Raw genomic sequence first — 14527 nt, 5'->3', positions numbered from 1 at the left:
AGATTGATTTGAGTAGAAGGTTCTACAACTAGAGAATGAGAACCAAACCTTGTTGATCTCACATACCCGAGCTGAGGACTTGCAAACATCCACTCTTGAAGAAGTAAAGGTGTTAGAAGAAGTCACGGATCTTGTTTATAATGAAATGTTGCCCCTGCATCAAGTTTTGGCTCCATTCCCCGACATGCAAACTAAGGCAAAAGACAAAAGAATGGTAATCAAACTAGCCTTCTTAGTAGTAGATCTTATATATGAGTGGAGCATGAAGTATCATAATAAGCCCAAAGAACTGCGAAGGAAAAATTGGATAACAACGAAGAAGGATAAAGTTGATGTCAGGATCAAGATGCATCACATGATAAGTTGAGTAGACTTGGACAAGGTAATGGCCTCTTATAAGACCTTGTATAATGGGTTGGAATCTCTTGTCAAGGTGCACAAAATACCTTCCATAGGTGCACTAGGTGAAACTAGATCAAAAGAAGAGGTCAAGCAAGAGATCTAAGCAATTTTGGACCCAATTAAGCAAGCTGCTACAGGAGACAATTTGGAAGCTACAAAAGAAGTGATTGTGCAGTGTGTAGTTGAGCCTATGAAGCTACAAACAAAGCTTGCCATGCTATTGAGTCAGATACAAGCTAAGAAGCCAATATTGGTACCGAATGCATTAGAATGCCTTATTAGACATGGGGATGAGCTACAACACAAGATCCTGACGATTGCAAGTGAATACAAATTTTGGCAAGCATATTTGGTTTGAGATCTACAGGTAGATGTTCCAAAACTTTCCATCACCAAGTTGGTTGATTGATAATGTTTTGTTTCCTTAATATTGATGTAATTTGTATTTTGTTAAAAGTGAATTAAGATTTAGAGTAGAGAGTCACATGGAATGTGAAAGGTCATGTGGAAGTTGAAGAGTCATGAGGGTAGGTGAAAGGTCACTCTACTTTCTATAAATAAACCCTCATGGCTAGATGTAACGATCCTCCAGGTTTGGACTTGACTTGTGCATATTGTTTGAGAGCTTATAGATTTTTTTTGAGGATTCAAGTGGTGGCTTTGCATTTCCACTAATGGACTTCATGGGCATTTCATGTGATGGTGTTGTGAATATTTTAGCTTAATGTTAGAAGCTCTTTGAGCTTGGGCACACAATTCCTTACATGTGTTTTTGAGCATTGTTAGACTCTTCTTGTAGTGATTTGATGGTATATGTTTTGCTTCCATTGTGTTTATATTAACAAACTGCTTTGTTGATTTAGGCACATATCATTTGTGGAGTTGTATGTTTTTAATGCTTTAATGTTTGTTGTCAATTGAGAACTAATTCATGGTCGATAAACAAATCTTTCCTTTTATACATGCATTTTAATTGAAGTTTTGCTAACATTACTTCTTTAATATTCATGTCTTGTTAGTTAGTTGTTGTTGTGTTCACAGTCTCACATGATAAGTTTCGATAAAGCTTCTTAACATGTGTTAAAAGTTTTATTTGTTCTCTAATGTTCGTTGTTCATATTGTCCAAAGTGAATCTCTAAGCAACAAGGTGGTAACCGAGCCCACATACCAGATGGGACTCCTATCCCAAATGGTCTAGAGTCTAGTTGGGATTTTGCACCAAGGAGACCCCCTAACTGTTTGTGGAAAAATCTAGTCCATCAACAGAACCTTTGATCTAGACTTCAAAGTGATTATTTTTTTGTCAAAATAATCACCAAGAAATAGGTATTTCTGTCATATTCACTTTTTATAGGCCCAACTGATTATATTTGCAAATTGTTAATACCATACAAAATTTGCAAGGTTCCTCCATTAGGAAACGTGTCAATCCCTAACCCCTTAAACTTGGAGTAAATCATAAATGTAGCCTCAAATCTTGATTATTCGGCTGGCTCCATTGCTTCTTTCGAAGTCACAATGAGTAATACAAAATCCCCCCATATATATTCTCTTTTTTCAGAAAAGATGTAAAGAACGGATGTTCACAAACAAGATTGATACACTTTTCCATTGCTGTAATTAGTAGTAGACTCCCTACCGCCTGGGTTTTCTTTTCTTTCAAAATTAATAAATAAAGGCATCGGATATTCAAAAGGAAGATTGAAACGCTTATACATAGCCACAATTAGTCGTACAAATTCCCCTCTCCCCCACGGCCCAATTTTATTTCATTGCTTTCAGGATATTCACGGGCAACATTGAAACACTTTTCCATAGCCACAATTAGTAGTACACTGTCACCGCCCCGTCCCCAGCATTCTGTTCTTTGAAGAAAAGAGTAAAGACAAGATCTTCAGAAACAAGATTAAAACACTTTTCCATAGCCACAATCTATGTTACAAGGTTTGTTGAACTTCAAAATTCAGTGAACTTATAAAAAACAAAACTTCAGCCTTGAGCTTTCAAATTTAGCAAACTTATAAAAAAAACTTCAACCTTGAGCTGCAAAATTCAGTAAACTTATAAAAAAGAAAACTGAGGTTTGTTCAGGTTTGTCAAACCTCATTAGCATTCAGGAAGTCCTCAAGCTCATAATATATCCCTGTAGTTTTCATGTCCATCACAGCTTTTTTGAATGTTCACTGATATTGGTTTCTTACCATTTTATGTTATATTTCATTTTAGTATATCTATGTGTGTGTGGGGGATGGCAAAATGTATATAGATGAACTTAATGGTGAACCTCGTTTGGGTTTGAACTAAACCTAAATGTCATTGATCCTGAACTGTGTGACTTAGGCTACAATTAGTAGTTCAGATAAACCTTTCCTCACATATTTTCTTCTTTTCATTCAGCAAAAAGAGTAAAGACATAGGATCTTCACAAACAAGATTGAAACACTTTTACATAGCCACAATTAGTACCACAGAATACCCTAACCACCAGGTTTCTTCTCTGCTGTCAGGAAAATCATGGAGTAAAGACATGGGATATTCACAAGCAAAATTGAAACACTTCTCCATACCTCTTCTGAGGTAGAATCAGAAGACCTCTAAACTATAACAAATGCCATGGACACCCGATCTAGTTTATCTGCAAAAGAAAAGGCTATTTCAAGTTTGATTTTAACATATGCCATAGTCGAGACTCGAGACAATTATCCGCAGGATGGAAATTCTTCTTAATTGGATGTCAAAATTTATAATTAAATGAGAGATACATGTAATACCCATTTTACATGCTGTATGAATTTCAATAAAGAATGTGCCTTGGATAATTTTTAATCCAACCAACTCAAGGACATTAGATTTCAATAATCCGTGCTTTACTCTGCACCAACTTAAGCTGCTAATTATATAACCTGCTGTGGAGATATTGGCTTTGCCATTGCAGCAACACACGTACATGCCTAACTGCAGTCGAATCTGCCACTTCTCCACCACGCACTTGAAGATGAAAGACCAGTAAGAGATTTTCCTCCACAGTGCTTCACTAACTTGTTTTCAAGCAATATAAAAAGATCATTGCAATTCTTTGACACCTAAGGAATCCAACATAAAAAGATCATTGCAATTCTTTGACACCTAAGGAATCCATTAATCTTGAAGATTCCTGTAGCACCTTGTGATGTAGCTTGACTTGGGTCATCAACAGCAAGCAGATAATTACAACTACACTTGCAGATTCCCTCCATGCACTATCTTCAATATAAAGGGAGCAAGTTACTTCCATCCGAAAAACACAAAGAAGCAGTTCCTTCAATTACATTATGTCACTTAAAGACCATCAGCTACTCCACTCCTTCACTTTTATGACTAGATATAATTTTGGCCATGTCAGTTAAAAATGGCCAATGTCTTTTACTTGTCTTACCCTCAAGAATACTCTGCAAATTACAAAAGATAAATAGTAGTAAGGTCCCAGTCAAATGCAAGGCAAAGACCAAAAAGCAAGATAACTGAAATAAGATATAATCACATAGGAAGTTGTGGTTGTAACTAACCTCATACTTCTTTACCAGTGATGACCAGCAAGATTTACATTGTTCAGGGGTTCGATCAATTCCATAACCTGACAAAGTCAGTGAAATCTCTTCCCACAAAACCTTCTTTGCTCTCATTGTTCTAAATCTACTGTCCATCTGTCCCCTTAGTTCTATCAACTTTTGAGTTTCATTTTCTTTCCATCTGGAACGCTTCCCAGTTGGAGATGAAATTGCTGATGACACGTCAGCATTGGACCGTAAAGAAACATCCTCGTATTCCTTTTCTTTATGTTTAGATGTTACAGAAGAATCCACAGTGGATGCTACTGATGATACTTCAGGAGTTGCACTTTTAACTTTATGGCCCTTGGCTGAGTTAACTGACACTCCAATAGGTGCTGCACCTGAAACAGTAAGGATGTCAACAATATAATTCTGTAAGATGCAATGAAAACTAAAATATAAACAAAGTTCTATAATGAAAATAATTTATTCGCATATCTTAGCCCAGCAATTTTTCTTTTTCTTCAAGCAACTACCATGCACAACCATATGGCATAGAGATTATAGAAAAACTAAACTACAACATAGAATCCGGTGACCATCATGCTAGTAAGGTATCAATAACGACATGGGTCTGAGGCAATCACCAGAATCACATATCTAAGACCACAGACATTTCTTAAATGCAACAATGCTGAGCTTTGCAAAATGCCCAATCTATGAGAATGTCTCATATGTTTGGGCCGCTTTAACTGTGAAAATATCTATCTACTGCCTTTGTGCCCTTCCTAGCATGAGCAGAAAAATTACCATTAGAAGCAATACTGGCACTGTTATAGAATTAATGAATATTTAAAGCAATGTTGCAAACACTGCGATCTGGATAAAATTAGTGAGGGTCCAGAAAAGAAAAAAATCGGCAAAATTAAAAAAAATACGATAATATTCAATTTTTTTAGTATCTAAAGCATTCACAACATAAAAAATGCATTGACACATAAATATGAAAAGAGAACTAATATAAGATGTGTAATATGTCTAGTGCTATGTTATGTAAAAATCAACCGATAACTAATAGCTAATTAGGCAAAGGGCATGATCAAAGATCATGCCCATTCACCAAGAGGCACCCAGTGCTGTATTTAAGCTAGGGCCTCCCACATTGTAAAACATCCATTTCAATCATTTATTAATAAAGTATATATGCATTTCGGTTTAATGCTGCATTTATCTGCATCATCTGGTATCAGAGCTAATCGCTCCTCAGCTCCCTGCTGCAAGGTTCAGGATTTTCGGGTCACTATCTTCCGCAGCTTCATTCATCTTAGCCACCGCCGCCCGCTATCCTCCTGCCGTCATCAACTGTTCTCACCATCGTCCATCATACCGTGCCCTTGTCCACACCTTGTGTCCCCCAACCGTCACCACTGTCCATCGTGCCTAACCGTGTTTTCAGTCACGTTGACCCCTGACCACCTATGCCCTGTACCGCTATCTCTCCGTTGTCCCTTATCACTCCATCCCTTCCACGTACTTCACCAATCTCCGCCGCCTTTTCACCTCCCTACAGACCGATACCTCTGCCACATTTTTTTCCATCTGCTGACCATCGTTAATCGTTCCACCCGTTCACCGCCGTGGATCTTCAAATCCCTTTTAATGATTGTCATTAATATATAATAACTATATTGAAGAAATTTCAACCCCCACTCTGGTTATCAATTTTCCTTATCACTCTATGCATTTAGTTTTAAATCCAAGCATGATAAAAATTCTAAAATTTGGAAATGACAATATTTTTTTGAAAACACAAATTTAGAGAATTTACAACTGTTGAAATTGCAAAAATAAAACACAGCAAAATTATGACAGCCATACATAGAAAATAACACTGATTTTTTGTCAATGTGACCCTGGAAAAGCTCCCTACAACTCTTGGGGAAAACCAGTTTGAGAGTTCCTATTTATTTCTGAAAATGCTTTTACAGAGAAGCTGAAATACACAGTAAAAATTCCAGCATCCACAAATTACAACTTATCTTGATTTCCATTCTTGAACTCTGCCTTGAAAATCGTGCAAATCAGCAAATGACCAAAACATAAATTTTTCTAGCAATAAAATAGCATTAAATGTTGTACGGCTTGCCTCAAAAAATGTGCCCAAAACTCGCTGTACAAGTTGTACGGACCATACGGATTTCAATAGTATGATTGCCTCGAAATTAATGCCCAAATCTACCTCGAAATTTGTGCCCTTTCTGCTGTCCCTCTTCCTTGATTTCTGTGCCTTTCTCCTGCTGTACGGTTTTGCCTTGGGATGTGTGCCAATAAATGCTATTTCCCAAATTTGTTGAAATGTCTTCTTGCTACTCTCATTCACTTCCTCACTGCTCAGAAATTTTCTCCTTGCTCTCTCTTCTCTTTCTCTCAAATGCTCATGAAAGAATGAATTGATCTTTTCCTCTTCTCTTCTCCTTTTATTCTCTAAATGACCTTTTGGGTTACCCTAAGATCTAATGGCTGAGATTCATTTAGATCTAGGGATGAGAATAAATGTGCATTTAATTCTCACTTTCTATTTTTTAACTCACCCACTTAAATAAAGACCCACTTAGCCTTTTATTTCCATAGTCATATTTTCAATTTCTAATTCTTCATTGACTTTAATAAAGTCACCTTTAAATTAGAATGTAACTTTACCACTTATAAAGTCACTTTTAAATTAGAATATAACTTTACCACTTATAAAGTCACTTTTAAATTAAATTGACTTTACCACTTATAAAGTCACTTTAGGAGAAAAGTAAAAAATAAATTTGGACACTTTTCCCTAGGCCAAAGATCAAAGCCTTAGGGAACCACTTGTCCTCTGGTACCCAAATTTTAACACTCCCTCTTACCGAGGAAAGTGTTCCTCACCACTCCCATCTTGTCTCTGAAGTAGACATGCTTGCTCCGTGGTAAGGCTTCGTGAAAATGTTCGCTATCTGCTCATTTGTGCAAATGTACTCAAGCTTGACAACTCCTTTTTGGACATAGTCTCTAATGAAGTGATACTTGATCTCAATATGCTTTGACTTGTCATGAAAAACTGGATTCTCCGTGAGTTTTATGCAACTCTGATTATCACAGTAAATTACTGAAGGTCTCAATGCCTGACCAAATAGACCAAACAACATCTTGCGAAGCCATATGGCCTCACAACTAGCCAAACTAGCAGCCATATACTCTGCCTTAGCTGAGCTCAATGCAACTGACTGTTGTTTTCCGCTGATCCACGACACAACTGCCGAACCCAACCCAAAACAACACCCGGAAGTACTCTTCCTATCTGAAGCACAACCTGCCCAATCTAAATCTGTGTACCCTACTAGTCTCACCCCATCACCCTGTCTATAATCCAGACCAAAATACAATGTCCCCTGCAAGTAATGAAGAATGTGTTTTGCAGCCACCCAGTGCACTCTCCTGGGCTCACACATGAATTGACTCATACTGTTAACTGCAAAACATATATCTGGTCAAGTGTTGACCAAATACATCAAACAACCAGTCAACTGTCTATTTAGTGTAGGATCCCCCAACTCGGAATCAGAAGCATGAAGCTTCTTCTAGTTAGTGATCATAGGTGGACATGGGTTTGTAGTCCTCCATGTGAAATCTGCTCAGAATATCCACAATGTACTTCCCTTGTCCCAGGAAGAAATTCCCCTCCTGCCACACCTCCAATCCCAGAAGAAAATGCATCAAGCCGATATCCTTCATCTCAAACTCTGAAGCAAGATCTCTCTTGCAACCCTCAATGAGTCTCTCTGCACCAGTGGTGATCAAGTCATCAACATACAACACCAGAATAAGAGGCTCCTCACCCACCACAATGAAGTATAGGTTCGGATCAGCCTCACTCTTTGTGAAACCCAACTGCTGCAAGTATGTATCAATCCTAGAGTACCAAGCTCTAGGAGCTTGCTTCAGGCCATAGAGTGCCTTTTTCAATCTGCATACATGGGACTCCTTCCCATGCACCTCAAATCCCTGCAGCTGCTCAATATAAACCTCCTCCTAAATGAAGCCATTGAGAAATGCGGTCTTCACATCCATCTGGTGGATCTTCCAACCCATCTCTGCTGCAATTGATATAATGGAGCGAATAGATGTATACCGAGCTACGGGAGTGAAGGTCTCCTCATAGTCAACTCCCTCTACTTGTGAGAACCCTCTCGCCACAAATCGAGCCTTGAACTTCTCGATGCTGCCATCTACAGCATGCTTTATCTTGTAGAGCCATCTAGAAGTAACAACTGATTTACCTTCAGGCCTCGACACTACCTCCCAAACATCGTTCTTCATAATAGAAGAATACTCCTCCATCATGGCCTCTCTCCAAACCTGTTGGCTGGTTGCCTCCTCATAACTAAAAGGCTCAGACTCAATAATGCTTGTTACCAATGCCATGTAACTACAAAACCGCTCAGGTGGTTTACTCTCTCTCACCTGTCTCTTTGGCCGAGCAACTGATGTGGCCTCGCACAAGGTATCTTGAAGCCACTTGGGCTTCCTCTTCCCTGAGCATGCTTCTCCCATCGGAGTGAAAGAATCCTCATCATCATCAGAAGCATGAACTCTTGAAGGCCTGCCAATTGACCTCATGCCTGAATCTGTGCCTGTAGATGCTGAAGTACTGTGCGAACTGTTCATTAGTGGACTACCCTGTGAACTGCTCTGCGGACTGCCCTGCATGCTGCCTGAGGAACCACCCACCTGACTCCGAGAGCCACTGCTCATTGATGGACCTGACACTGTAATCGATGTACCTCCTAATCCCTGACCACTGGATCCCTATGATTGACTCAACTGCTCCTGAGGGTTTGGTGACTCTGGATACTCTAACTCCTGTGACCTCTTAAAAGCTCTCTCCTCCTCGAACTTCACATCCCTCTTGACAACCACTTTCCTCTGTGCAGGAATATAAATCCAATAAGCTTTCGAGGTCTCGCTATAACCCACAAAGATGCCCTTGTTTATAGTGGGCTCTAGCTTGGTCCTGTTCTCCTAGGGGGCATAGGAATATGTAAGGCACCCAAAGATATGAAAATGCCCAACATCAGGCTTCTTCCCAGAAAAAGCCTCCTCTGGAGTCACATTCCCCAAGGCACGATGTGGACCCTTGTTTTGCAAGTACACAACAGTGTTGCAGGCCTTTGCCCAAAAAAATAAAGGTAACCCCTGATCATGAAGCATGGCTTTGGCAACCCCTACAATGGATCTGTTCTTCCTCTTTGCAACCCCATTCTGCTGGGGGTTGTAAGGAACTGTGAACTCAATGAATAGAACATAGTACTCATAGCCACTCAAGGATACATGAGACATTTGATCACTCACATCGGTATGAATCAAGTCAAGGAAGTCGGTCGCTCTGCTGTCACTGCTGGGAAAAGGGGATCTGACAAACTTCCCCATAGCACATCCTCTGCATATATGAAGGTGATCAGAACTGAAATCTGGCACACCAGTGGTGATCTCTCGCAATGTACTCAAGGCCCCATGATACATGTGCCCCATCCTACAGTGCCAAATCTCACACAACTCTGAACTGCTAGATTTGCTGTCGGTCCAGTCTCGGGTGATGCTACTCAATGCCATCAGGGGCTGGAATGAGAACTTGTACACCTTGACATGGCGCACACCAATCTCTCTAGCTAAATAAGCTGGAGTTCCCCTAGGATATATATAAGCACTTGCCCTCTCCTGAACAACACATCATACTCTCTGTCCTCAAGTGCTGAGACGGATATCAGGTTCTTCTTCATTCTAGACACATAGAACATCTGACACTTTTAAGGGAGGTTTGGGTCCCCTATCAAATGTAAATGTCCCCACACCGACTACTCTAACAACGCTGTCATCACCAAGTACTACCTCCATATCAGTGTCACCCTCTGAAAGCTTTGAGAAGTACTCTCTAACTCCTGTCATGTGGCAGGAAGCGCCACTGTCAACATACCAAATGCTAGAATATGCTCTGCTAGTAGCGGGGAATGCAAACTCCCTCTGAACCTGTATGGCAGGTGATCCTGCATTAGTGGCCTCACAAGCTATGAACCCAAACTCCCGATCAAAGCTCTTTGAAAAGCTCTCTATCTCTGCAGAAGCTGCCATGGGTTTGTCTTTCCCTTTTTTGTTCTTCTTCTCCGAACACACAACAACATAGTGTCCCAACTTTTGACAATTCCAATATTTGACTTTAGAATAGTCCTTCTCCTTGTTCTGTTGTTTGCCTTTACCTTTGCCTTTGCCTCCACTGTTGGAAGCTTGCTTCTTTGCTTTGCCCTTCTTGCCTCTTGCTAACAATGCCACATTGTCATCCTCCTCCACCTGTTTCGCTACCCCAAGATGGTTCTTTCTGATCTCATTCTAAATGCAATCATCCCATAACCTCTCCCAATCGGGAAGGTTTTCCGGTGCAACAATGCCATCCACAAAATTCTCCCAAGTCTTGGGAAGACCATTCAAAGCAATCCTCACCAACTCAGTGGGTGATCTCACCTACGACTGCCAACTCATTTCTCACTGAAGTGATCTTTGTGAGGTATGTTGTAGCACTGTCAGTCTAAGCCATTTTAATGGCCTTCACTTTCTCCTTTAGGACCATTTTTCTGTTTTCATTTGAGCTTTGGTAAAGACTAGTCAAGGATGTCCACATCTCATGTGCATAAGTCTTTCCTCTCACATGAAGAATGACATGGTCTTTGATTCCTTTTAGAATCAATCTTTTTGCCTTAGCATTCTTTTTGTTAAACTCTGCCAATTGTACAGGGTCAGTAGGTACTACTACTAGGTTCTGTGTGGTATTTACCATAATGCCCCAGACTTCTGCTTCCTCAAAGATGCTCTAGATTCTCTCCTTCCATGCACTGTAGTTGTTATACCCATCCAACCTGTCTTCAACTTTCAAACCCAAAGACATGTTTCACTATCCTACCAAACTGAAAATTTTAAATCTGTGGTAAAGTTTTATGTTTTCTACGTAAAAATTAGCTTGCTGTAATTTTCACTTTGCTGTCCCAAACTGCACTTTTTAGCCAACCTCAACCCCCACTCCGGTTATCAATTTTCCTTATCACTCCATGCATTTAGTTTTAAATTCAAGCATGATAAAAATTCTAAAATCTGGAAATGACAATATTTTTCTGAAAACACAAATTTAGAGATTTCACAACTGCTGAAATTGCAGAAATAAAACACAGCAAAATTATGACGGCCACACACAGAAAATAACGCAGTGATTTTTTGTCAAGGTGACCCTGGAAAAACCCCCTACAACTTTTGGGGAAAACCAGTTTGAGAGTTCTTCTTTATTTCTGAAAATGCTTTTATAGAGATTCTAGCATCCACAAATTACAACTTATCTCAATTTCCATGCTTGAACTCTGCCTCAAAAATCGTGCCAATCAGCAAACAACCTGTTGTCGTGCAAAGTGTCTAAGCACCACGACAACGCTCAGACCGGGGGCTGTCACCCTGATCCCCGATCTCTCCGTTTAAGCCGTCTCCCTAGGCTAAGGGGGGTAGACCCTATGAGATAAAGGAAGACCGACTGGGAACTAGCTGGGTTGGGAGACACAGCAAGGCAGTTAAGGGCCTGATTGAAGTTTAGCGACACTTAAAATTAATTTGCTTTTGAATGCTTAAGATTAGTGCCTTATGGAGTTAATGATTAAATAATTTTTTATTAGCTGCTGTAGAAATATGAAATTTGTAATCCCACGACTAACAATCATTTATCGTCAAGTAATCCGAGCAATGATTAATTTCACCAGATGCACAATATTTTAGCAAATAATTTCAAAAGATTTAAATATTTGAAGCAATCACGAAATTTAAGATGCTCACTGATTTCAATCCTAGAAATAAAAGATTTATGCTTGGAGAGCCTAAATCTAGGAAACATTCACCACTTTGCAATAGTTAGTCCTCCAATATTGAATTTTAAGCACACTTAACTATAGCGAATACCACGAAAATTTTCCTTTCAAAATTTAGACAATGCTAAGACTAAATGCGACAAAAATATTTCAAGATTTTTTTTTTTTGGGATTTATTTTAAAATCAAAAAATGGAACAAACCAATTTTATTTTATTTATTTATTTATTTTTTTAAACAAAAGGAAACTTAAATATATCTAATTCTAAAACCAAAACCTAGGCTTAATGAAACTAAAAGTAAAAAGGCTTAACACCTAATTGTATTAAACATGCAATAATAAAAAATCAAATTTCTTTTTATTTTTCTATATTAAAACACACTTCAAAAAAAATGTGCGCTAACCTAAAACTAAGTTAATCTGAACTAAATAAAATAAAAACTATGTGAATAAAACCTAAGGTCGAAAACAAAATTTGTTTTTGTGTGCAGGTGTTTGACGACAACAGAGAAGAGCAGCTGCGTGGAAGAGTTTGCTGCATGGATAGGGATAGCGAATGAGATGGGAGCGTGGAGATATTTGTAGGTTGGAGCGTGAGAAGGAGAGGTCGAGGGCAAGGCAGTTCACGCGCAGGAGAGGAGAAAGGGATGTGTGCTGCGGTGATAGAGCTGTGGATTGAGGCTAAAACGTTGCCAAGGAGAGACAACGTGGAGCAAAGGAAAGAAAATAGACGTAGGGAGCCACAAGATGTAGGGAAATGGAGCACACAAACGAAGAAGGGAGCTGGCGCGGAGGTGGATGAGGGCAGAGGTGATGTCTGCGAAGGCTGGGAAAATCTGTTTGCAGGGATGCGTGGAGATTTGAAGAACTGGAGCAAGGGACGGAAGGAGTGATGATGCTACAGAGGGATAGCTGTGTGCTGATGAATCATGGGGGCGTGAATGAGTTCGGTGTGTATAGGGATACGCATGAGAGAGGTTTCAAAAAGCTGTGTGAAGATATTTCTGGACGGACCTGGCAGCACGCAGATGGAGGATAGCCGCAGGTGTGCTGGGTGAGCCATAGGAGCTGAGTAGCGTTTGGAGGTGTTTGCGTGGATGTTTGGCAGCAATCCAGGAGCTTTACCCAGCCTGCTTTAAAAAAAATATTTCGAAAATTTTTCCTGCAACAAAAATGAAACCCCGAGTAGCAGAACTGTACACCTGCAAAAAAATGGTTCAGAGGCCAGATCTTACCCTCGAGGGCCTAGATCTGGCTTCGGAACAAGACTACACCTTCAAATCTGCAACCTGTGATGACAAAAACAAACACCCAGAAATAAAATGTGCAAGAAACAAAACTAAAAACCCTAAAACCAGTTAAATAATTACAATATTCACAACTTAAAGGCTCTAAATAGCCAGATTTGTCAGTATGCCACAGAAATATTTTCAGAATTTTAAATTTAACGTGAGATGCTTCAGAAAACCCTTCATGCATTCACAAGAAAAATTCAAATGATAAGCCCAAGATCAAAACTAGCTGGGCTCTTCAGAAAGTGCTTCTCAGGAGTTGGCTGGTTCAGCTGAGAACTTCCCCAAATGCCCGTTGATTTTCGAAATCTAGATTTTCCTGCACAGCTTACTTCAACCATTAACAAAGAGGGAGAAAACGATACTAAAATCCAGATCTAATGGAGATACTTGCCATCATATTCAAAAATTTAACTACCATTCAAACCCTAGCGACTAAACAAGATCGCTGTGTTTAAAATCACTCTTGATAAAGCTATTATCAATGGCTGAAATTAAAATCATGCACATAAATGAAACATCTTACAACATTTCCAGAAGAGTAACACCAGCAAGATTTCAACCCCAAAGTTTTTCTTTATTGCATATGAAAAATGACTACAAGAGAGCTTTCTTTAGCACAAGACTCACAGATCGAATGATTTCAAATGACCCCTGACACCCTATTTAAAGGAAAATTTCCCAATGGTTAGTTCGAGCGATCCATGTCAAAGTGATCTCGACTGTCGATGAGGATCAAAATATTTTTTAATCTCATCCGTCGAAATTTTAAATATATTAAAAATTAAAACTTTGCATTTATTTCCTCAAAACTTTGACTTATTATTATTTTATTACTTTATTTTATTTTTAAAAATTTATTTATTTATTTATTTTTAATTTATTATTATTATTATTATTATTTTTTTTGGACCCTCGAACTTAGCCTTTGGGAATTTTACCTAAGACCTAGGACCTATGAGGGGATTAATTATTTTCTAACCCTCAAGACACTTTACATTATGACTTTTACAATTTTACATCTCAAAGGGGAAAACCGATTTGACATAGACCCTCATAGACTACCCAGTCTTGCGACACAAATATAATCTAACAGATCAAGCAATTTGTAATAACCTAACCAAATAATTAGGATTATTTCCAAATTACTTTTACATAGACTTGAAGCACACTAGGATTCCCCTAAGATTCTAATGACAAAATCCATTCCGGCTTTGGGGTTAGGCTGAAGGAGAACTCTGCCGAACATGGGTCGGTGAGACAAAAAACCTTCCGGAACGTAGATCATCATTAGAAGATTAGGTTTACCTAGGCAAATACATACATGACACAGATTTGCTAAGATTATTTACAATTTACACATGCAAACTGGGTTTA

The 14527-nt window shown here is 39.1% G+C and overlaps 1 protein-coding gene across 1 annotated transcript in view; it reads right to left on the bottom strand.

The window, feature by feature from the left end:
• Positions 1-3102: 3102 nt before the first annotated feature.
• LOC149245375 (ribonuclease J-like) overlaps positions 3103-14527 on the bottom strand; it is a 140980-nt gene continuing 129555 nt past the window's right edge. Inside the window, exons 8-9 of the mRNA XM_089438048.1 lie at positions 3949-4334; positions 3103-3831 (exon numbers count right to left, since the gene is read on the bottom strand). Of these exons, the coding sequence (XP_089294174.1) occupies positions 3736-3831; positions 3949-4334 (482 nt within the window). The 3' untranslated portion in view covers positions 3103-3735. The remainder of the gene's footprint in view (positions 3832-3948; positions 4335-14527) is intronic.

The sequence above is a fragment of the Pinus tabuliformis genome, chromosome 7, assembly GCF_031772625.1.
Source record: "Pinus tabuliformis cultivar Carrire ecotype Pingquan chromosome 7, CPIR1, whole genome shotgun sequence".
NCBI lineage: Eukaryota > Viridiplantae > Streptophyta > Pinopsida > Pinales > Pinaceae > Pinus > Pinus tabuliformis.
Note: the sequence above shows the minus strand (reverse complement) of the source record. Positions and strands in the feature narration are given on the sequence as shown.